This window comes from Phasianus colchicus, chromosome 3 (genome assembly GCF_987193195.1).
Source record: "Phasianus colchicus chromosome 3, bPhaCol1.hap1.1, whole genome shotgun sequence".
Lineage (NCBI taxonomy): Eukaryota > Metazoa > Chordata > Aves > Galliformes > Phasianidae > Phasianus > Phasianus colchicus.
This window is the reverse complement of record NC_143438.1, coordinates 53,596,083-53,621,826: the sequence shown is the minus strand read 5'-3', so window position 1 is coordinate 53,621,826 and position 25,744 is coordinate 53,596,083. Positions and strand designations below refer to the sequence as shown.

Below are 25,744 nucleotides of genomic sequence, written 5' to 3'. Positions count from 1 at the left end.
CCATTGGGAAACATGAAACAATACCCACGAAAACCTATGGTTTTGCTAATACAAAACTAAAAAAAACCACTGGCAATCCTTAGAATTTTCTTAGTTAGCAATGAAGCCATGATGCTGCCTACTTGCAGCAGACACATTCACAGCCCAATTGTTTCCACATTCTTTGGCACTGTTTTCTACAACTGCTGGATTTGTCCTCACATCCATTTTCTCAAGTGCTACATCACAGGCTACAGAAATACAAGCAGGAGCAACCACATATGGTTTTCTTATATGGTTTTCTGTTTGTGTTATGAATTGCATACCAAAGTTACGTGGCTAGATTTCTTAATTCACCTTCTCAGTCAGCAGGAAATATCATTCCTAGCAGGTAAATAATGGTTTACTCAGATTGAGGCTCTAGTTATTGCTTGTTTTGCATTCATGGCCAACTTGTTGAGACATACCAGCAGGAAGGGGTATTCTGAAGGCATCCACCTCTGCAGAACAGCATGAAACTACATTAAACAGATCCCAGTGGTGCTCAGACTGAATCAGGACTGAGTGATGTAAGAAGCTCCAGCAGGTGAATTTACATTCATCCTAACCTTTATTTTAAGAGGAGGAAAACAAAAAACAAGTCTCTCTCCAATGCATTATTATCTGGGAAAGGTAAACAGACCTCTAAACACAGCTTGTCTGTCTAGAGGGCTGGATCCCAGCTCCGGGAGCTGTGAGTCATTCTGGCAGAGAACTTAGGAATCCTGCTAGCAGACTGGAAAGCTGAAGCTACCTTAAAGCCAAACCAGAATAGGAATTAGCTATTAAACATGTTATTGTTTCATTTCTTTGAATCTCTCCAAGCCTCTTAAGCTTTGCTTTTCAATGTACTTTTTTTCCCCCATTTGTTTAATGTGGAAAATGATTCCAGCACAGCTGACAAACCTCAGGCATCCTACTGGCATAGGAACAGCAAATCTGACATTGTATGTTAGCTTTTACTTAAATAGACCCTCTGAACTGAAGCTGGGATCTAACAGCAATGCTCTGACAACTTGTAAAGATGGGACACTCTTAAGACAACGTTTAAGAGAAGTGATCTTGCATCAGAACGTGCTGAGCAGAACTGGCAGGTAAAAGCAATGGAGAAGCACGGTGATTCCCTTGGAAATGCAATAGACAATCTGATCATGGAACAACTTCTCAGCTACAGTTTCTGAACAGAGTGCTATTCATCAAAGGCAGGTAACTATTTCATTGTCTTCAGTAAGCAGACCGCAATTTGAGAATTCATTTAATGACACCACACTGAACTTCACCCATAAACAACATAATCATAAAAAAAAGGAGGGGGGGAAAAAAAAAAGAAAAAAAGTCATCATAACAGAGGTGACTAAAGCCTGAAAACTGATGATCTACACACAGGTCAAACCAAGCATATACAACTCAGCAGCATCTCCTGACTTCTACCGGCATGCATGTGCTCACCTGAGCCACAGGTAATGAGCAGCATGGTGGCTTTGGCCTGGTGAGATAATTGGCATTCATTTGCCGCTGTGTGCAGCAGCACTCCCAGGTCTCCACCTGCTCCTCAAGTCATGCCAACACCTCAACCTGTACTTCTAGCTTGAGATGCCAGAGCAACATGCAGGCAAGGGAGTGGTAGGAAACACCAGGTCATTAAGGTAGGATTTAATTTAGGTGGACAAAGGAATGCAGAAAAGGTCCTAGTTTCTGAATGTGAGGGAGCTAACCATGGGGTGCTGGCGTCCTCTCCAGAATGGTTGAAGGATAAAGGCATGCAACGAAGAAAAGGGAGAGGCAGGGATGCCATCTTCTTTCCTCCTCCACATGCCAGGCCACACTGCTCACAGCTGCAGACTCAGGCATCATAGCAGTGCTATGCGCGAAGCACAGTTCAGCCCCTTAATACTCCCCAGCACACACAGGCCATTCTAACATTAAAATAGGTGCCCACTTCCTAAATAGTTAACCTATCAAAACATCTAGAGAAGTCATTTCTTCTACACTGGTAAATGTGGGAAAAAGGTCAAGAAGTAAAAAGGGAGAAGATAAATATCTAGAGGATCTCAAAGTCGTGAGTCCAAGCCCAGCCAAAGGCTGTTGGACTGGCAGGCCACAGGCTTCCAGGAAAGAGATCAGAAAGAACTTCATGGGGCCCCTCACTTCACCAGCTGTATCCACAGCCCTGCACCCTATGTTTGTCTCTTTCTCAGTGTAGATGAGTTCCAGAACACGATCTTCATGATAGTGCATGTTGGTGATAGCCTTGGACAGATACAAAAGACTTTTGCTCTTGAGTGTTTGTTGGATCTCAGGACAGTCAGTTGATTCAATAGGACCACTGGCCTCCAGGGCTTCTCTGCTTACCTCAGGAAGCTTTCACAAGCTCTCTCTCAGTGCATGCTTTTCCCCTCTATGAACTTGTTTTCTGGTAGCTATTGCTACATCCACAAACAGAATCACCTACTGAACCCATTCACACAAATCAACTCAGAATATGTTTCTGTAACAAAATCCCTTCAAACACTATAAAAACTTAACAAAACAAGGAATGAGCAAGATGGATTTGAGAAAGCAGGCCAAAAGCCAAGATACTAAGCCAAAAATAAGATGGTTAAAAAAAAAAAAAAAAAAAAAAAGCAAGGCACAACAATTTTTAGATGCACCTCACGTACTCATATCAAGAGAAGGAGTAGCCATAACTGTAAGCTGAAAGGATCAACAAGGAAAAGTTAGAATAGAATGGTTTTTAAAGTTCTTTCAGCCAAATGCCTTCTGTTACATTTTACTATATTTGTTCAAGACTTTGTCTGAGGGAGATGTATTTCCTCCATGGCCACACAGCCCTGTGTCCTGCCCCTGTGTCTCAGTGACTGCATGCTCTCTGCTACTCCGCATAGATATTTTTTTCCTCCTTCCAGTGATGACTGGGAAAGTGATGTTCCATGAGAAAGATTTGTAATATAGGCTAACAGTCACCTATTATTGCTTCAGATATCCTCGGCATTTACAGAAAACAACTTCAAAACCAACTTATTTTTAGCAGCTGAAAGAATTCAAGCAAACCCATTGTGGCTGCTATCCAGGCATTTACTGACTAGAGAATAGTTTGACAAAATTCAGAAATGGATAAACTCAGATTTTAACTTAGAAAATAGTGTATATCACTATTTACGTATACTTTTCTGTTCAATAAAAATGAACTAAAATATTAACTTTAAGACATCTTGTGCCAAAGGAAAGAATTCTTTAGTTTTTATGATCTATACATGAATTAAAAACAAACAAACAAAATAAAACAAGAAAAGATCCACATATTTAGCAGTTGGATTTACTACTAATTACCGGCCCAACCATATGTTTTCTCATCATTCACGGATGAATCCTCTGCACTTGCAAAGTTCCTGCAAAGTCAGATTCTTGCACAAAGACACAGATTCAAAGCAAATCAGCAGAGTTGAGTTTAGTACCATTCACAACTCCAAAAGCATGAGAAATGCTCAGTTTTGGCTCAGAGCTCTCGGCAAGGAAGGCAGCTACAGAAGACACAAGATGCCGCTACTGAGCGCCCATCCAAGCTTCCCACCTCTTTTATTGTCGCCATTTCTAACAGGGCTTAGTTCCAGAGGTTCTGCTTCTCAGTCACTGCTCTGATTTCAAGTCACATACTGGCACGAAAGAAGTCTAGAGACTTCCTTTAGAACTCAGCTCCCTCCCTCTCATTTACAATGCAACCAATCTTTTTTGCTTGTTTACATATAAAGTAAATCCAAGCACATCCCGTTTAACAACTTAGTAGCAAAGAACATGCATCGTTTCTCCAGAAGTCTCTTTCCACTCTACTTTAGTCCCCAGAGAGCAGTAATCATCTTCTCCTGTTTCTGTTGTCTTCTCCCCTCCATCCTGGAAGCTGGAGTTTCCCAGATGCGGATGTCTTAGAGACAACACTGGGTTCAAAGCTGCAGCCAGTTACGCCAGAACATCCACTTTTTGCAGCAGTCCACCTGCCCTCCTCCCATCAGTAAACTCCTCTGCCTTCCTGCCCATGAAATTGAAGATGCAATAATCATCTTCCACATGATTTTGGTTAAAGTTTGGCACTTTTCTTTCTTTTCTTTTTTTTTTCTTTTTTTTTTTTTTGACACAAGCAACGCCAAGCAAGTGCATCAAGCAGTAGGTGGCAGACTTAATAGGAAGAATACAAAGTGTGTCATTCTTTGTACTTAGCAGCAGGCTGCCACATCATACTTAGCTCTGTTTCAGCCTAAAAAAAAAAAGATTTTCCTTTACTTCTTATCTTATTTCAATTATTGGAGACACATTTTTGTAAAACTTTATTTCAGATTCACTGATCATTTTAGTTGAAAGTCTGTTCTACTTGCATTGTCAGTGCCTACACCTGTTGGTTCCCATAACCAGCACAGCCACCAGTTTCGGTAAGCACCCACTTACATTCTGCACAGCTGACTGCAGTTTGCTATTGACTCACTTCTGTGTGCACTAAAAATGCTTTTTGATTTCGTTTCTGGTAGAGATTATACCATGTTCTTGTTTAGGAATGGCTGGAGCTTATCAGATTATGCATTGTTTCATACACTAGAATCACAACACGCTAAAATAAAGTCCAGGGAAAAGCATTAAGTTTAAGTGTACCTCTTACTGTAACCCTTTCACTTCTAGATGTGCCCAAGAAAAATGCAAGTGGTTTCGTAGGGGATAAGATTAAATGGGCTGAATCTTGCTTTCTTGTGACATTAATTTTTTGGATCTCTGCAGCAAGTGAAGGAAAATAAGCATATCAGAGAGTATTCAGTGCTAATCAGGTAGGTGTCCCCACAGAGGGGGAAAAAGCTCCTACCAATCTTCTGTTCTAAAACACCACTCTACTGCTGGCATGTCCATCTGACAGAGTAGCAACCTTTGTTGAGATGAGCAATTCAGTGTCTTTCTTCACAAAGTTAAAAATAATTTCCACAACAGTACAGGATTCACTATTTGTGTCTATTTCATCACAGGAAAGAACCAGGCATAGCCTGGAAAGCAAGTGCACAGATGTTTGTTCCTGAGAGGGAAACAACCCTGATGGACAGCACAGGTTGGGTGCCAGCCAGCTAGAGAGGAAAAACAAAACAAAACTGGGGGCTCTGTGGGCTGGGTTTGCAGATCCAGAGCAGTGATTGTTCCCCTATAATCAGTCATTGCAAAAGCAGCATACCTGAGTCCTGGGCAACCACAAACCAGAGACAGACATGCTGGAGCCCAGCCCACTACACCCAGGTGGTGTAGGGGCTGGAGCACATGATGCAGGTGAGGCTAAGGGACCTGGGCTTGTCCAGCCTGATGGAGAGAAGGCTCAGGGTGTGGGGCAATGTCCCACAGCTACCTGTAGGGAAGGTATAGAGAAGATGGGGCCAAGCCCTTCTCAAAGATATGCATTGGCAGTGAAAGAGTCAACAGGCAAGTTTCAACAGAGCAAATCCTGATTACATGTTAGGAAAAGTGTTTTTAGCATGAGGGTGGTTGAATATTGGGTACAGTGAAGCTGTGAAGTCTGTTATTTGAGACAAGCAGAGCTCAACAAGTCTCTGAGCAAACTAATCTACTGGGATTAGGTTCAACAGGGGTTGGACCAGATAACCTCCAGAGGCCTCTTTCAACTTGCATCATTCTATATTTCTGTATGTTAGTACTACAACTGCAGGCTGCTCATGGCCTGCATGGCTCACTCAGGAAGCAGAGTCCTAGCTGGAATGCTAGACTCCATGACACATCACATATCTCTGTCCTTTTAAAAGCTTTTGTGTCTTTCTCTGCCTCAAGTTCCTCAATATCAAAAAATTATAGGACTAACTCAACAATGTAAAGATAGATTTCAGTATCTGTGGAGATGGCAAAAACAGAAAAAATCTTGTATCAAAATTTTTGTTTCGCTCCTTAGAAGTCTAAATATGTAATGCAGAAGTATAGTTATAATACATAATGCACAACGTACTTGTAAGATACCAATCTGAAAACAAGTCTTTGCTCTCTACAGCACTGGTCAAACAGCTAAAGAATTCTTGGACTCCTTTCTCATGTGAGTGGAATGGTTTGCTTGCAATAAATTACAGATGTACACACTTGTAAAAGCAGTCAGGCCATAGTTGTGGAATTCTCCCTGTGAATCCCTGATTAGATAAGGTACAAGAGAGCCATTTTTCCATAGATATGCAAGGGGACTAGTGTCCCTGAGTGCCAAACTTTTTTTGAAGGACTGTGCTCACAGCCAGGTGGCCATTAAACTCCTTGGATAAGCCTTCTCCAAGCTGCTCATGGGCAGATCCTCACCAGTTTCTCATGTTTTGAGTCATCCATCCTCGTCTACAAGGCAGAAGACTGGTGCACCGTCACTCCATACCCTTCCACAAATACTTTGAATGAAAGCAGTCACTGATTGCTATGTGCAGCAGAAGTAACATGATCTGAGCATGCTGATAGGACTAGACCCCTTGGGAAGAAGGCAGACAAACACTATTTGGTACCTAATACACACAGCACAATGGTGAGTTCTGAGCTGCTCAGCCCTCCCAGGTGGCAGTAGCTTTGATCACTCCAAGAAGCAGAACTTCACTGATGTGTGCAGCTGCCTAATATTCTCAGTAAGACCATTTACAAGTGCAGGCTTCTGATCTGATTAGCAAGTGAGGGCAACCTCACATCCTGCCTGCAAACTGGTAAAGCTAAAATGCATGGAAAATTGAGTGCACTTGCATTATGATAATGACACCATACAAGTTACTAGTATAGATGAAATTGCAAGACCTGTATATTTGACACAAGAAGCACAAATAATGGTGACAGCTTGTTATCTCATTTAGTTAGACTATGATATTACACACAGTTAAAGCAAGTCACGTGGAAGGAGGCTCACAAGGCTGGGTGCCAGGCTTCATCCTTTCAAGTTAGCATTGCTTTGTTTTGAAAGGGTGGTTTGTGTTTAAATTTCAAATCAGAAATTTCTGGGCTGCATTTGTGAGCTGTAGTATTTCCTCCAAGAAGCTACACTACAAAACTAACGGGAATTTTTACTTTTCTTTATCTGTTCTGCTGACAAGTGCCACAGAACAAAGCAGACTGGCACATTAACTTGAAGACACGTGCGTTATTTCTGCTCATTAGATAAAAGCTGACTGGAAAATTTCCAACTTGTTCTACCATATCAGATTGAATTTGAGCTTCCACGGTATTCTGGCTTTGGAAAGCCTTTTCCTTCAGCACACTGCATGCAAATATTGGTTTGGAGGAGCACTAAACTCCTTTTAGTAGCACATACAATGTAAGTGTGGATACTTCTCATACTGCCTTTCCCAGACACTCACTGTTTTCTGTTTGCTGTCCAAATTAAGCAGGGAAAGCCACCACTTAACCAGAGAAACAAATAATTTGGACGGATTCACCATTTACATACCTACTATTTCTTTTACAGCTGACAGAACTTCCACACTGGCTGATTTTTCACACCTAGAAGGTGAAATCTTTTAGGTTGGATGGAAAAACAAAACACTGGCAGTTGTTCCTCATCAGTCCTGTTTTGTGGAAAACTTTATGATACAGTAGGCATATATCTGATTCAATCTGACTGGGAAATCCGCCTCTCTCTCAACACTGTTTTCAGCAGTGCTGTCCTGGTCTCAAGTGTCATTCAGAGGCTGCAGTAGGCTGCACTTGAGTTTGAATACACGAGACCAGGCAAGGTCATTTCTGGTGAGACGTTCAATGGGACAAATTCTAATTCACGCAGATATTTTGTTCGCATACAGACAGCTGGAAGTCTTTGCAACACTCTCAAATGACAAGGTTTGGCAACTTACCAAACAAGCTAAATGCCTTTTGCCTGTCAAAGCACAAGCACATCACTTTACTTCAGCGTAACTCTGCTCTCCCTCAACGCAATGTGTCAGCTTAGACAAACTGCTGTATCCTAAAGACGACTGCCAGGATTCAGCTTGCCTGCTCTTTTTTGGTGACAAATTGATGCTGAATTTCCAGCATATGAAAATGACCATGATAATATATTTTGACATACAAGATATACAAAGAAAAACACAGCTGAAGCTGTCCCAACTTTATTGGGCCAATGCTTTGTTGTATTTGGAATCCAATTATTTTTATTCCCAGAAATACTTTTGCTTTCCTTAGAGCAGATGCTTATAACCTCTTCTTGCTGAGGTGCTGTGCTCTTTTTCCTACTGTTCCACAACAGAGAACAGGATATGAGCAAGAACCCATAAATTCAGAAACACCAGTTGCTGCCCCTCTCCCCTGCCAGTAGATTTGTTGATTTGCAAGTAGATGATGGAAGTTTCACTGCTTTCCTCCAGTGCAATTTTGCAGTGAGACACTGACAGTCACCAGCACCCTTTAAGACCAACCTCCATGCCTGGGATTATGAGACAGGGAGAAACACACCATGCAGTTCTATCTCAGATATTGCTCTCATCAAACCTTTTCCTGCAGTTTCAGATTTTAGAATTCAAATGTAAATAGATAACACACACACATACAAAAAACCATTAATAATCTATACTGCACAGAGGGAGACATAAAGGAAATAACAGCTCCTGCACTGTCTTGGAGGATTTAAATGGAGGCATTTAGGCTGCAGCATAACCTATACATTTATCTTACAGTGCATTACCAAATGCAATAAAACTTCAATATGATCTTCATGCAGAGCGAGGCGATACTCTGAATTTTTCACACTAAAGCACAGTGAACAAAGTGGTGACAACTCCTCAGTGCCACATTGTTTTAATGGACAGACACTGTACCAGTAGCTACCCGTTCCTTTCAAAAGAAGACAAAAGACATCACTGCCATCAGTCAGACAAATGGTTCTTGTTGGCCCACAGCTACATAATAAGCTCCCTTCATTTGACAAGCCCATCATAGCATTTCTCTATCTGGTTTTCTAACATGATCATGTGTTGTAGTCCCTGCATCCCAATGAATGATTATTGCTGCAGCAGACAATGCATCACCCTAAAAACATAAGTATAGCACTAATCACATCCCTTGCCCGATGCGGCCTTCAAGCATTTAGCACACTTCACAAAAGCTCTTTCAGGTCAATAACATCTGGCTGGGTGACTGGCAGTTATATTTCTTTCTCAATTTGTTATTTTATATGCAGACAAATAAAACCTCTTATGATCTTGGTTATTGAAGGAGAATTTTCACTGCCTCTGCTACAATGCACAGAGAAGCTGAACTTCAGGCTCCTGCCTCATGATGGGAGATGTTGCTCATCTGCATGGTTGTCAGGTAGGTAAAGAAATAACAAAATTTCAAATCCACTGGAGACAGCATTTCATTTAACCTTAGCAGGTTGGCTTGACTTGAACTTACCCAGGGTAGTAGAGGCCAGCTTACACTTCTCTCTAACAGCACCCTGAGGAAAAATTACTGCTAAGGACATCCAGTCATCTTGAGGAAACTGCAATGATTTTTAGGATCTGTAAAAACCCTCTGATTTCAGGTTCCTAAAATCTAAACAAACCAAGGGAATCAGGAGAATCCATAGAGGTTTGCTGGTTCTCAAGGTAACAAGGCACCCAGTAAGCAGGGTCAGCTCAGGTCCTCTCAATGGTATACTGAAAACTTTTGCTGACCCAAGAATATAGATAAAATGCATTTCCATCCTCATTCAGGAATTAGAAAGCTCAGTTTCTTGGTAGCAGCAGAAGAGATTATGCTAAACAAGGAGAGTCACTGCAGACTGATCAGGGCCAGCAAGGCTTAAAAGCTGGGCAAAGTCTCAGAAGACACCATCAGGATGGGGCCTATCTCCATCCACTTTGCCCTACTCACCCCCTGGGGCTACCCTTCCCCACAGTCATCTCTTCCCACCAGAGCTGATACCTGTAGGCAGCCCCACACCTCCCTCAGCTCAGTTCTGAATGCTCTCCTGCTGCTATACAAGGACCAGGAAGGAAGGAGAGCCCAGATGAAAATTCAAGTTTAACATCCATCAAGATACAGTAAAGTTTTATGCTTGAAACTTCTGATAACAAAACTATATAAATATGACAGGACTAACAAAACACCAGTCTGGAGTCATCCAACTGCCAGTGCCATTCGTCATTGCAGGGAGGTTGGACTAGATGACCTTTAAGGGTCCCTTTCAACTCAAAGAATTCTAGGATTCACACCACACCAAATAAAATAAGTTACTGAAAGGTTTTCATCATTCATCTGTCCCTTAATTACACAGCTTACTACCAAGAAATTATCTTTGTGGACTTTCTGCATTTAGTACTAACACGGCTCCAAAAAATAAAAAGAATCAGGAGAGAAAGATGGCATCCTCATGTTTGCAGTTTTGCTATTCAAAAATAGTTTATTAAAATTACCTACATTTAATCAAACACAGAAAATAATCTGTGATAGGATAATCAGTGTCCTTTGACTCATTTGTGTTGAATAGTAGGTGTCATAAATACATGGGTTTTATTCCAAGAGTATCACTCTTCAAATCACAAAAAGACAAAAGTCATTTTAATCCCAGTTTAGAGAGGTGACAAAATGTACAGACACATTAGGCATTGTATCAATATCCTAAATAACTCTACATTGCTCACTTGAAAAAGTTCAAACTTTCTCTATGATTCAGAAAATCCATCCAAAAGAATCCAAGAGCAGAAACATCTACAATTCTCTGCTGGTATTGAAAGTATCAGGCTGGATATTAGGAAAAATTCTTCCTGGAAAAAGCGGTGCAGCATAGGAACAGGCTGTCCAAGGAGCTGGTGAAGTTACCATCTCTGGAGGTATTCATGGTAAGTGGGCATGACAGAGGATGAGCTGACAGTTGGACTGGATGGTCTTAGAGGTCTTTTCCAACTGTAATGAATCTATTTTATGATTCTATTTTCCTCTTTCTTCCTCCCGTTTACAGTATTAACAAAACAGATAGTAACAGCAAGTGTTTTTGAATAGTTTGTTAATATACCAGTTAGCAACAAAACTTAAAATAAACGCAATGCACTTAAGAATATCTATGAAGAATCCAACCACAGCATGTCAAGATATTGGAGGAATGGCATTGGATAAGGCCAAGGGACTCCCCTGCAGGATGCTGCTCTGCTCTTCAGCAAGCCTCCTCCCACCACAACCAGTTTTGTCACATATCAGTAAAAACACACTGTAAAAAGTGGAAATGACCACATGGCTCAAGCACTCTACAAGTTCAATATAGACAGGACCAGCTCCAAAGCAAAACCACAGCATTATCATGGCGGAAAACGTGTCTCTTCAAACTCAGGATGCATTCATTTTCTCATGTCTGCTAAGCACACACTGTCAAAATGCTCTGATAGCGTCTCTAACTTGCATCATACCATTTTGCCCAAGGGGCTGTCAGTCAACTTTTCTTGCCAGATACAGTTTTCACAGTTTTGCTTACAGCTAGGAAAAAACAAAACAAAACAAAACAAAAAGAGAGAGAGAACCCATAAACAGCACCAGCTCTGTGAAAACCAAGACTTTGGCTATTTTTGTGGCACTTGGTAGTGCCAAACTTAGCATTTGGCAGAAAAACTTGTAGACTAGTGATTCTCAAATACTTCTCATGTTTTGGGAGTGATGACCGAAAACAAAATAAAATGTGACTTCATTTTTTCTAAATTGAAAGGTCACAAAAGAAAAACCGGATGGCTACAACTGAATTAATTGGAGGAAAAAGTTAACTTTTCAGATACATGTCTCTGGTAGCTTATTCCACTTTTTAATATGTCCAGGCTTTCTTCCATTTTGCCAAAGGCCTGATGGGAGCTCCAAAAAAGGCATTTCCAAGGTTCAGTCCCTTCTTGCTAGTTCCTTACAATTACACTTTACCAACAGTAAGCTCAGAGCTAGGAAACCAGTGCAAGAGAGGTATTTTTATACTGACCAGTACTCTTGATATGTCCCAGCTGCACCCTCTCTACGTTGCTGTGATCATTCCTTAGTACTTCAGTAGATGATTACGAATGTTTTCACCCAGGCATCTTATAAACAAATACAGATGCATCTAGAAAAGCATTATACCAACAGAAGCACCTATGTTGAACAGCAACAAGCCTTCATAGCACAGATTTTCATTTCAGGACATTCATAGTAACTCAAGAGACCTCTGCTGAACAGAATAGTTCCTAAGCATTTACATGCAGGTGTATGAAAGGAAACTGTGATACAATTCAAACCAGAATTATGACAGGATTCCTGGGTGTATCAAAGAGTTCTGACTAAGCCACAGTAATTATGCAATTAAGCATAGCATATCTTTTATTTGTACATTTGAGAAGTTAATACTGGGGTGGCTAACAAACAGCAGCACCATAACAAAACCCACAATAACCTCAATGTTGCAGACAGGTGGCACAAATTAGTCCTTAAAGACATCACTCTGAAAGACCAGATCACCTATAGCAAATACTAACCTCCCCAAAGTCTACAAAATTTGGGGATATTTAAGGTTGTTTTTTTCCCCCACTTGAATTAGCATTACAGGAATGCAAAACTATGGAGAACAAAACTTCAATTATGCACAGCAAAGAAAATACAGGCCTTTGAAATTACAGTAGTACTCAGGTCTCTGCCTCAGAGGTGTTATGCACAAAAAGGAACTAAGCTAGTAAAGCAAACTCCATGACTTACCTTACTTCGTTGTTTCAAAGATGCATTTGGAGTATTATCCCCATTACGTGAGTCTTTATGAAGCCTTGACATATTAACAATTGAAAAAAAAAACAACAAATAAACAAACAAACCTGCTAAATAAAACTGACAGTTGTCAGAGACTGGTAGATAAAAAAAAAGAGCTTCCCTAGAAACCTCCTTATAAACCTCACCATGGGTGTAGCTAAATGTCTGGCTCCACCCTTCATCCCACCCAGAAACTCAGCCTGTAATAAAGTTTGAAGCAAGATGATTGTGTTGTCAACTTCTTGTGTGCTCTGTTTACTAGTGGAAAAAAAAAAATGTACATAGCTAGTTGACAGCTTTACAAGTTAATGCTAAAATGTATATAAATAAAATTAACCTTGTCCTAATATTTGCATTTTCTGCCATATGGTCTAGAAAAGTTAAGCAGGTGAGCTTGCTTGGTTGCTTGCCTTTTAGAAGCACTGATGTAGCAAACTGAGTGAAGCCTAAGAGCATTTAGTATTTATTTGTATTGGAAGTGCATCAAATTTTAAACCAAACATATCCATGAAGTTGCAGCAATCTCTACTTACACCAGCACAACCTATCAAAAGCCTCCACCACCAGTGTAGGCTCCTGTCTTCATCAATGACATCATGAAGATGATGCAAGATTAAAAACCTTTGCAAACCCCATTAAAACACACGCATGCCATGGATGCACAGGGACCAGAACTTCTAAAAATTAGATTCCGTTCCTTTGCCTTCTAACTACTCCAATTTTTAAAGAAAACAACAACAAGAAAACTTTTTCCTCAAGGTCTAATTCAAGGGAGTGAAGAGATGCACTAGGATGTTGCATCCTTAGTGCTCATATACTGCTTTGGTGTGTAGTATAAACAGATCAAGAGGTATATTTCCTATTTCTTACTCAGTGTTTTGTACCCTCCCAATTCATATTTTTTTCTTTTTAAAATCACAGGTATAAGGAACTATAAATTCACAGCGGTTAGGCTCTTCTTCCGTGAATAATTGAGGTTATCCTGGCACTCCTGCAGGAGATTGGGTGTGAAATTGGAGTTCTTGAGTTGCTTGGCAGGAGCCCAACTATGCTTCTATTATCTGAGTTTGCCGTCAAGGGAGTGATTAAGAGATTATGTTCTTGTTAACAAGATCTGTGCGAGTAATGGCTATTATGCCCAACATTTCCTGTATTTAAGTTGAAGTGATTGCCCCATCTTGATATGGAGAGGTATTTTCCTGAATCATCATCATAGAATGGTTTGAGGTGAAAGGGAACTTAAAGCTCATCCAGTCCCAACGCTTGCCATGGGCAGGGCTGCCTCCCACCAGATTAGACTGCTGAGGGCCCCATCCAACCTGGCCTTGAATGCCTCCAGGGATGGGATCAAGTCTTAACTTTAATAAGTATTGAAGTAACATGCATTCCTTCTCACAAAACCAGTCCACTTCTGTCAGAAAATGCTAATTGGCCATTAAAATACATGTATCCATATGGAACTTTTGCTATAACATTAAAATATAAGCTTAATATCGCCTGTGTTCCTCTTCCAGTCCTCACGAAGTATCAGATGGAGGAAAAAAACAATCAAAGTAAAAGATATTGCTTAATAAGCTACAGCTTTTACTTTTCATCCCTTCCTTACCTCTGCAAGCAACAGAAAGCATCTTTTGCTTTAAACTCCATAATTAAGGAACAGATACCTATGTCTCTTTCTGTGGCTGAAAGAATGTAATCTCATGTCACACCATACGTGAATACAAACATTCTGCCGTGTTTTCCAGGGTCAATAAAAGCATTTTATCTTTAAAGAAAGTCTGATGATTCTGGGATAAAAGATATAATCTTGGTGAGTACACAAAATAAGCATAGCATGCAAGATCAAAAAAATGAGTAATATTTAAATATCAAGTTGGAAGAAATATAATAAATTGCATTTGCTTTCCTACCACTCTAAGGTCCCATAGCAGGCTTCCTCTCTACCCACTTCAGCAATATGACAAAGCAGATTAGCCCTGACACCCATGGTTGAATTCTCCCTTATTTTGGGTTGATGTTCTCAAGGACAGTGGGGGAATCCAGAGGTGTGGGTGAAGGAAGGAGCTACATCACAAGAGATGAGCAAAATCAGAAATCATGAGATAAGTACTGCTGTGCTCTGTGCAGTGAACCCTATACCTAGGTTAGGACTTGGATCTGGCTTCTGTTAGAAATACTGGATGGTGAGATAACAGAGAGGCTTTAATTTTTACAGGTACTGCTGTTTTGGCTGGTAGTAACTATTCTCTATTAGTAAAACATGAAATGGTAAAATGGTATGGCCTGAGCTGTAGCAGCTAGCAACTAAAACCAAGAGGGAAAAAACTTTCTGCTTCAGATTGGCTTCTAATAAGCCTTGCACATGAAAAAAATATATATATCTGATTTTCTGAGTATTGCCAATGCCTCTTCCAACTACAAGAGCACACCTGCACTGCCTGCTAGAACTACTTTATTACATTTCTAAAGACAAACAAAACATTCTGCAGCTGTACAAGCAGTCACACTTGTTGCTGTTACAGCCACGAGAAATTGGTAAAGCTCCAGTTGACCAGACTATATTTTAGCATCCAAAACTGGAAGAGATGAATGCAAACAAGCAAGTAGGTGTCCAGTGGGTCAGCACTTACTGGGAGCTCATCTCAGCAATATCCACCTCCATCAATACCATCTGGCTTTTACCAGCAACTACTGTGCAAAGGCAAGACTTAAAAACACATCTGCTTTCCTGAGCAATGGTAATTACAAGCGCTCCCCAAAATGTGCATTGGAGCAAGTCATAAGTAGGACCTCACTGCAGTAACGAACAAACTAGAGATGAAAAGAGGAGATTGCCCATTGCCCCAACAAAGTCAGAGATGGGGGGGGGGAAACAAGCTGGAAGAATTGCTGCTAAGAGAAAGTGGTGCAGTAAGGATGCAGTTAGGAGGAAGAGAAATAGATAAAGAATGAGAAAATTACTCAAGAGGGATTGAGGGATTGTATAAGAAAGGAGTGCAGTGCATGAAAAGGCAGCAGTGAACGAGAGCAGGGCTCCTCCCAGGCACACAAAAGAGTATGAAATGTAGAAAGAGCTGAAGCTCAGACCGTTTTTGTTTTTTTTTTTTTCCTTAATCTGGAATTATTTAATCTATACTTCAAAAAATTTCCAAGAGACAGCAAACTAAGAGCTGTTGTTCACAACTTCAGCAAATGCAGTTTTCCTCTGACATTCCTCAGACTGTTTCCAGCTGCACCTTGCAACCTTTGCTTCTTACAGAATGTATATTCCTAACAAGTTTCCTGTGGCTTGCTAAGGCAACACAAAGATCTTCACAAACAGCTGTTAACGTGTACTCTTCTACTTCCTACTATCGTGTATCTCTAACTTCCCATTTTCTTTGCAAGCATTTCTCATGATGATGATTGACACCAAAGCACATGAGGCTGTTAAAGGATTAATGGAGTTGAAAGAAGTGGAAGGGAAGTGCCTATAAAAAGTTATTGCAACTAATAATGGCTGAGAACTTAATTCATGAGAAGATAAAGAGAGTTTGTGATAATCAATGAACAGCTTTAAGGTTTAATCTGCATACACTGCATGCTACATTTATGTCAGTTTTTAAATATTCAATCATTTGGAAATAACGGGTATTGGTCATATCTGTACAGCAGATATGTGAAGTAACATGTTGGAGTGGAACACAGCTTCATGAGTGGGTCATACCATCCACTAAGGTGCTAGGAAAATGCACTGTGCGTCATGCTGTGTGGGACACCAAATGCCAAGGCAAGCGTTTGCTCAGTGCACAGTGCAGTAGCAGGGAGTTGAAACAGCAATCCTGGAGATATATGAGTTACACACTGCCTCTCTGATTAGTTTAATTACAGTCATAAGTTACCCGTTTTCCTTTAGTGTATATGCTTCTGTTGATACCAACCAGATGCTATCTGCCAATGAGTTGTTTCTAATGTGAGAAAGCAAAGCAAATAATATTTGCAGGTGTTTAGAAATGTATTTATGTGTCCATCAAAATCCAAAAGACCCAAATACTGCCAAACAATACTTGCATTTGCAGGTACTCCTGCAAGATAATGTCCTTAGCACTGTCAGGCCTGAAAAACTCTGGAATCTGATGGAAATCAGATAGGACCCTTGCTACAAGAAATGTACTGAGGTACTGGAGCATGTCCAGAGAAAGGCAGAGAAGCCGTGAAGAGATTGGAGCACAAGTCTTATGGGAAGAGGCTGTGGGAAATGAAGACCTTATTGCTCTCTGCAACAACCTGAAAGGAGGTTGTAGCAAAGTGGGTTCAGCCTCTCCTCCTAGGTGGAAAAGAGATAGCATGAGATGTAACAGCTTTAAATTGCACCAGGATCTTATCAAAGGAAAACAATATGTTTAGTTTGGCTTTGTCAAGGGGAAGTTCAGGTTGGACATTAGGAAAAATTTACTCTCAGAAAGAGTGGTGGGGTATTGGAACAGCCTGCCCAGGGAGGTGATCAAGAACATGCGGATGTGGCACTGAGGGATATAGCTAGTGGGTACTGTGGGGATGGGTTGACAGTTGGACTAGGTGATCTTAGAAGTCTTTTCCAACCATGAAATCAAGAAAAGTGTTCTCCTATTGCTTCTGTTATGCCTCTTAGTCTGGGTCTTTTTCTCTGGCCTGTAAATGTTCTTGAATTTAGATTCTCGAGCTCTGCAAGGGATGCTGCATTCCCAGAAGAGATGAGTCATGAGATCCAAGGTTAGTTCCAAGTGCCACATTGCAATGAAAATTTAAGAAGTTTATTCATAGCATTTCTATTCAGTCTAAATATGACAAAGCCAAACTAAACATATTGTTTTCCTTTGATAAAACTGTCTGAAGAGACTGTTACTAATCTATATTCAGTCTAATGTTAACCAGGACATAAAATGGTTACTAGATCAAAGCATACTTGAATAAAATTCCTCAAAAAGGAGTAGCCTGAGAAGATACTTGTCTATTTCTCATCAGAAGTTGCACAACCAAAGTCTGTGATGAAATCAGAGACAGCTTCTTCTCTGTCGACCTTAGCAAGTCTATCAAATGTACAAACAGATTAACTAGATTAGAACAATTTCACTGTCTGAAGATTACCTCTAATAAACTTGCATCTTACATCTTCCTTCCCTTCCCACCTGTTAAATATAGGATTTGTATTTTCTAGCAACTTGTTATTTTTACTAGGTCTTTGCTAGGCATTGATAATTAGATCAACCTGAAAGCTTGCTATTCATGTGAATGGTATTTTACTTAGTATTAGGACCTTATTAACTTTATCCCTTAATGAAAATTTACTCAAATTCCTTTAAGTACTGAATATCTGAAAGCATGTGAGTAAATACTTCTGACTTTTTCTTACAAGGTGGAAAAGTTACATAGTCAGCCATTTTCAGAGGGGATTTGGTTAAGATCAAGCTCCTGTAAAGCATTAGAACCATTCCTAAGCTTCAAACAGGACATATTTAAAACAGGGTCATTCAAGGCTCAATGGAATAAAGCTGGGAGAAAAGAAATGTTTTCAGCATAAGATTCAGAGAAGATTCTGGGCCTGAAGAGGTGCTCAAATAGGATCTTCTTCATCACCCCTTCTGCATCATCCATCTTTACCCGACCAGTATGGAGCATCATTCCCTCTTCGGGGCAGCAGTGGCTGATCAAATCTGAGCATGCTTGCCCCACCTAAAGCCCTGCTCTTGCTATGGGGACTGTCAGACAGCAGGGCATGCTTTCTTCAGACTTTTTAAAAACTCTTTCTGGACACAGCCAAGATAAAAATAGCCCAGGGCAGCCTTGCAGCTAGGCTGCTGATGCTGGCAGTGCTCCCAGAACTGCCCTTAATCCTGTCTGTCCCACAACTGTGTGCTGGGGATGTGGTTCAGCCCATTGATGACAAATGCAATGTGAAACAGCTCCAAGATCTAGCTGCATCTGCAGCTAATAAGACCATAAATACTTGTCCTGACTGCTTTCATGGAGCATTCTTATTGTCTTCTGTATCCTTTACGTGCAGTTAAGTTCTGCCTTCTACTTTCCTCATTGTCTACCCTGCTTCCAGTCCCCTTTCCCTCATTTGACCTCCCCAAATGCTTAGTCAGTGCTTTTCCTTACCATTCATGAAGCCTTCTCAATCCCTTTGTAAGAAGGTATCCCGTTTGAGGTTTTCCTCACCTACCCTCCCAAGATGGCCAAGCATCCCCATTTCCCTCACTTCCCTTAGAGTGCACAATGTTCCCAGAGCCTGGCAGCAGGAATGGTGCAGATGCAACTCATGGCAGTAAGGACACAAAAGCAGTGATTGCCCGGATCACATCACCTTTTCAGCAGTGAGAAATGCAGCCTCACTGAAGGTGCAAGGAATTCATGTGAGGGAGTTGGAGCCATCCTAAACTTAGTGCTTTGCTAAGCAAAAACACTGACTTTCGTATACATGCACACTTTGCATATATAAAATAATATATATATAATGGTGCTGAAAGATTCAGGATCTCACTGAAGGTTCAGCCAACACCAACACATGCCACCATGCAGTGGTTGGACTTTGGGCCACCAGTGACTCAGAGCAATGCTATTGACATGTTCACCACTGGCACTTTCTGCACCATCTGCATTTTCCCTTCCCATGCTTCACACAAACACTGGCCCAACCCAGCTCTGTGAGCCACAGCTTACAGTTTTTGACACGATATTGTATCACTCTCCAGAGGTGCCTGAGGGAAAAATTCCACTCACCTAATTGTGTTAGTCTGAAGCTTCTCCCTCTTCTGGGATTAAGCTTGTTTTCAAAACACTTATAACCATATTAAAAACTTTCAATGTTGCAAGAGAGAAAAAGGGCCAGAATAATGGATATTTAAAGCTTAATTGGAAGGATGTGTTTTAGCAAAACTTACAGCAATTTTGAAGGCTTCTTTTTTTTTTTTCCTCCCCAAAGTTTACTGAGAATGAATTCTTGTGATTACCCATTTGTATGTATGTGTGTGGCACTGTTTGTGGTTTAAGTAACTGCTCCTCCGAATATTTCACTAGCATTTGGAGAAATGGTCAAAAAAATAATGCCAAAATATCTGAGCAAGTTTTTACAGTAGCCAGAAGAGACAATGCTAAATAGCTTAGAATTCTTGAGCTAGTAAGAGCTGAATGAAAAAAAAAACATGATTTGAGATTCTTGTCAATGAGAGGACCTAGACATAGAACATCAGAAGTTAACTGCAACAAGGCAATACATATTAAATTCAAAGAAATTGAAATATTTGCCCAAACCCCCCACTGCCAGACGGATTTGTCACTGTAGTTGTTACCAATACACCTTAGAGAACCAGGAATAAAGTCTATGTGTCCTTAACATAGCATGGCTTGAGTTGAAAGGGACCTCAAAAACCCGACCCCATGCCTTGGGCAGGGCTGCCACCCACCAGCTCAGCTGCCCAAGGCTCCATCCATCCATCCAAGCTGGCCTTGAATGCCTCCAGAGATGGGGCACCCACAGCTTCTCTGAGCAGGCTGTGCCAGTGCCATCACCTTCTGAGTAAAGAATTTCCTCCTAATATCTAATCTAAATCTCTGCCCTTTTAGTTTAGAATCATTCCCCTTGTCTTGTCCCCTTGTAAAAATTGATCCCCCTCCTGCATATAAGATCCCTTCAAGTATTGGAAGACTTCGATGAGGTCTTCCCAGAGCCTTCTCTAAGAACAAACCCAGTTCTTTAAGTCTCCATGTGTCCTTCTGCATCCTCTGTTCCTGCTGCCCTTGTGGACAGGCTTTGAGGAACAATAGCTACAGCACAGGCACCTCTATTTTCCCCGGGGAAACAGACACTACAGGAAGGTTTAACCTTGAGGAACAGGCACGTGGTAAGGGGCCAATTGCCAAAACCTTCAAATAAGCATAAAACACTCCAAATCACTAAACCTCACAAGGACACACCAGGAGTTAGTTAACACTAGTCTTTTAGTGCAGATGGCCAGCATGTGCCAGCCCACCACATCACACCCCACACAGTGACGTCATAGAAAAATACCCATATTTTGTTTATCTTGGAAACATATCCAAAGGGTGTAAGTATCTGAGAAACAGGCATCAAGTTCATTAGATGCTAACTGCCCCATCTGCTGCTGTCCTACCAAGCCGATCCTTCCCTCCTTGTAACACTGAAGAATGTACGGATCCAATATGCTGGATGTGAGGCTGACTGGGAGAAACGCACACTTGCCCTCAGGACAAGTCAGATTCACGAACAGTTTGTCACTTCTGAAGCCCAGGGTTGTATTTGAATGGAGTACGGTCAGTCAGCCTTCCCTGCTAGAGGCAGCACAAAGCACATGTGCACTGGGGACTTGAAGAGTGCTCGGTCCATGAGCTGGGCATCCTGACGTGACAGCGCGTACAGCTGCAGAATGAGAAATACCTCAGGATGCCCTTGAGATGTTTCCTCACTGAGCACTTCACTGAAGCAATCAGAACCCTGGCTGAGAGATCTACCCTGCAGCAGTGCTGCTGCACGAGTTTTTAAGCAGTTCATTTTACCTTTAAAGACAATATATTTTAAGAGAGCAAGCGCATCTTGTGACCCTTACGCCGTATTTCAAACAGAGCAGCACACTGCTCTGCTGCTCCACTCGGGAAATGACACTTCTGTCGGCATTTATCTTCTTGCAAAACATGGAGAAGATTGCTGCGATATTTCTTTTTTGGAAGTTTCTACCTCCTTCACCACCTCAGGCCTCTCACTATTGGAAGTCAGGAGCTTACAGCATCAGCCTCATCCCATCCGCTACCCAGTTTGGGGGCAGAAAGAAAGCTAAGATCCCCCTGGGAAGCCAGGAAAGTACGGAAAGGACCGTAACTCACCACAGAGGGCCGTTACCGGCAGACGCTGTCTGACACGAGTGACGCACCGATGCTTGCTCCGGACGCCCGCAGCCCGGCGGCAACAGGCGTGCCCGCAGAACCGAGGGGGTTCGGCGCTGCCAACCGAGAGTCACGGAGAGAATCACACTTTCCTCTTCCCACTGCGGAGAGCCGGGGACGGCCTCTCGCTCCCCTCCACCGAGTGCTTTCGGACCGACGGCGAACACCGTACGCAGCCCCCGCCGCGCTACCTGCCCCGGCCGGCCCCAGCGCGGGGCCGAGCGCCCCGTTATCCCGGGCCCCGCCGCGCACAAAGCCGCCCCCGCCCCGCTCCGCTCCGCTCCGCACGGTTCCGCTCTGCCTCTCCCGTCGCCAGCGTGGCACGGCGCGGCCCGGCGCTCGGGCGGGGCCGGACACTGTGCTCACCTGCTCGGCTCCGCGCCGCCACCGCCGCCGCTTTTCCTTTCTCCCGCCCGCCCGCTGACAGCGCGGCTTTGTCCGCCCGCCCCGCTCCGCTCCGCCCCGCCCGGGAGGCGTCGCGTAAATCGCGCGGGCACCGCTCCCAGCGGCGCGGCGCGGCTCGGCACCGTCGTCCTCCCGGTGCCCGCACACGCACGCCGTGTTTGATTCCCCACCTGCTCTCCCACACGCGGCAGCCCGGGCCCCGCCTCAGTCCCGAATCGCAGATAGGCTGTTGTTCCAGCCCTGCCCACGTGGAGCCCCGTGTTTGTGTTTTCCAGCTCTGTCATGCGGCCGTGAGCGCCGGGGGAGGAGAGCCGTGTGGGATGCGCTTCCTATTTTTGTGGTGGTAACCGTAAACCGCGGCTTGGAGGAGAGGAAACGGCGCGGATCGCTCCCTCCCTGTTAATGCAACATGATCATTCCCGCTGGGTGTTAAGTCGGGACAGTCTCGGATGAAGAAAGAAACTAAAAATACAGGGTGGGAGGGGACGAGGAAAGCTCAGAAACTGTGACACAGATAGACTGAATTTGCTGCAGCCTTTTGTTTTTGACAGGGGAAAGCAGCACGTCTGCTCCTGGGCAGCGCTGTGTGGGTCCCAGATTGTCCCCCAGTGTTTTTGGGACTTCTGCTGTGTGTGTTATGGGATCCCATGTCCTTGGGGATGCACGGATCCCACACAGACCTGGCACAGCTCTGCTCTTCCTCTGTACCGAGGGAAAGGACAGCCCAGCAATGGGTATGGGGAGCCCAAAGGTCTCCAGGTCTTCCTGCTGCCTGAGCCCAAGCCAAGGCCCAGAGGACCAGGGCCACCTACTCTGTGGAGTGCAGGCAGGGGCTCAAGCCAGACTCATAGCCATCAGATGGTCCCAGTAGAATGGCAGTGACAGTGACATGCTGCCATCACTGCCCCACAAATGGATGTGATGATCTGAAATGGCCCAGAGTCCTAGTGTGCTCATGGGCATCTCTACATCTCACACATCTCCCAGAGGGGAAAAGTGTCCCAAATATGAATACTCTCACTCAGCACAGAATGGCCAACACTCTGAAAACCTCCCATTCAGAGTCAAAAGGATTTCCTGTTTGTTTTTTGATAGTGTTTGAGAACTGCCAATTCCTTCTTAGTCATTATATGAAATGTATTTTTGTATCTATGGAACAACTAAAGGATTTTACTGCATCAGTGGGATTTGCTTAGCAGAGTGTCTAGATCAAAAGATTTGCTATTTTTGTATGATCTTCCTTGGAACTCATCACAGCAGTGTTAGAGCTCCTGGTGCACGATTTTGTCATCAGCATGTGCCTGAATGGCACAGGAACTACAATTTTCTTCTTTGACCAGAAGGGAGCCTGTACAATGAAGTGATGAGCAAAGAAAGTTAAGCCTAAAAACATCCCTTCATTTGTAAGCACGTCCTGTCTATATGTCCATAAGGAGACCTGCCACCTCTGGAGACCTGTCGTCTGCAGATGTAGCTGCAGATCACTGTGTGGCCCCTCTCTCCTGCTTATGGTACCCAGCACCCAGTGTCAGAGGTGTGGGTATCACTTATGGCCACGTGCTCCCCTGTATGCCATGGCTGGTCATGGTGGGCATCTTGGGTCACCCTGTGCTTGTACACCACAGTGCATTATGGCAGTCATTTCATAGTACCCCAGAATGGTTGAGGCTGGCAGAGCCCTCTGAGTCCATCAGGCCCAACCTCCCACTCCATCAGGGACACCAGAGCAGGGGTCCAGGCCCACATCTAGGCAGCTGCTGAAGGTCTTTGAGGAGCAGAGCCCACACACAGCCTCTGGGCAGCCTGTGCCAGTGCTCTGTCACCTGCACAGCACAGAAGTGCTCCTGGTGCTCTGAGGGATCATCCTGTGTTCCAGTTTGTGTCCATTGCCTCTTATTCTGGCACTGGGCATCACAGAAAAGAGCCTGGCTTTGTCCTCTTTGCACTGTCCCTGCAGGTATTTTTGCACATTCATTAAGATCCTTCCTTAAACAGGACTCTACACTTCTCCTTGTTGAACTTCATGAGGTTCCTGTCAGCTCTTAAAACAGCCCAATCCGGTGGACATTATCTCCCAGAGCCTTCAGGTACTTCAGAATGCAAAATAATGAGGACTTCTACAAACAGAGACTCATGCTGAGGTCCACGGAAATGATGTTCATTTGTGCTAATGCAGAGGCTGCCCTTTCTGTTGACATCCTTACATGGATTTCCTTCCCTCAGACACGGTCCATGACTCCATTCTACTTAGATGTCAACATCAGCGTAAGGGACCATGGATGCATAAACAGTCATTTTTTGTTGTTGTTGTGCCTCTGCAGTAGATTTTGCTTCACCTAGTGGACAGGAGTTTGGGTCACATAAATGCCCAATATTGAGGGGTGCCTGTACCAGCTTAAAAATCTTTTTCTGGCCAGTGAAATTAAACCTGTTGGCTTTGTGCAACTTGTTTACCATGTTCCACCAATGATGCTGATATAGCAGCACACAAACCAAAACTGTTTAAAGAATGAACGTTTGTCACACCCCTAAAACTAGTTGCTTGTTCGTTACTCCTTAACAAAACTTGCTCTGCATCTCACATATAGATTCCTGTTTAGCAAGTAATGACTCCAGGAAATGACTCCAAATTGAGAAAGGAAAGGGCAAAGCAACACATTTGTGCCTTAACTTTCCTCCAAACACAAAGGGAGAAGCAGCTAAAGATGTGGCCGTGACCCAGTCAGGGCTGCCCCGACACAAAAAAGGCCACTGCACTCACAGGGGTTGGTGAATTATCTGTCCCTGCAGAGCACAAAGGAAACACATCCATCTTCAGCCACACTTTCCTCGCAGGGAGAAATAACGACTTTTAGGTTTTTTTAAGAGTTCTTTACATTTGATCTTTAATCACTGATGGAATAGTTGCAGTTAGGTTATGGGACATAATCTCAGTGTAATTTATTACCAAAGGCTTTTTCCTGAACTCCTTTGACCCTGCAACCCCCCTGATGTTAATCCAGTGCAGGGTCAGGGCTGTGGAGGGAATATGGCTCTTCCACTTTCATTCTTCATAGCTGTAATTAATTATCTTAATCATTTTCATCAGAGAGTGCAGTTAAAGAAAGGAGGAACAAAAGGGATGTCAGTCCCTCTAATGCAAAACTGATTTAGATGCTCTTCCACAAGCATTAAGCTCTTACCCAAGACACAAACCATAGGAAAAGCTGATTCTTCCAGCAAAGACATACACCAAAGCCATCTGTCTGAGTAAAAAACTTAGCCTTTCCGCTTGTGGTTGTTTCTCTGTTTCTTCATTTACTACTTCATTAACATCAGGAATAGATTTCTGATTTGTTATTTCTTTTTACAGTGCAATATATTTTCCATTAAAACAAATTGGAAGATTTCAAACAAGCAGACCCTATTATAATATATAACTGCAGCTTTTCTTCTGGAAACATGTGTCAAAAAAATATCTCAAGAGAAGTAATAGCACTTCCTAAAAGTCACAGTTAGTCTGGTTAAACAGTCAGTCAGTGGAAAATGTTGGAAGATGTGTTTTTTCCTCTCATACAGCATTTCCATCTAAGTTGGAATAAAGCTTTCCAGTCTCTCTTTTTTTTTTCCTTCCCTTGACCAACTGCCCTCCAAGCCCATAAGAGTTTCCCACAAAACGTTGCATTCAGTCAAAACTTCAAAATTAAATATCTAG

General features: G+C 42.7%; 1 protein-coding gene across 4 annotated transcripts in view; it reads right to left on the bottom strand.

Moving 5' to 3' along the window:
• Positions 1-22,371, bottom strand: part of MAPRE2 (microtubule associated protein RP/EB family member 2) — an 88,786-nt gene extending 66,415 nt beyond the window's left edge. Inside the window, exon 1 of one of the 4 annotated variants that reach the window (XM_090137563.1) lies at positions 22,221-22,371. In XM_090137563.1, the coding sequence (XP_089993689.1) occupies positions 22,221-22,334 (114 nt within the window). In that variant the 5' untranslated portion in view covers positions 22,335-22,371. The other 3 variants (XM_031612840.2, XM_090137564.1, XM_031612838.2) reach the window with 3 other exon arrangements.
• Positions 22,372-25,744: the final 3,373 nt, after the last annotated feature.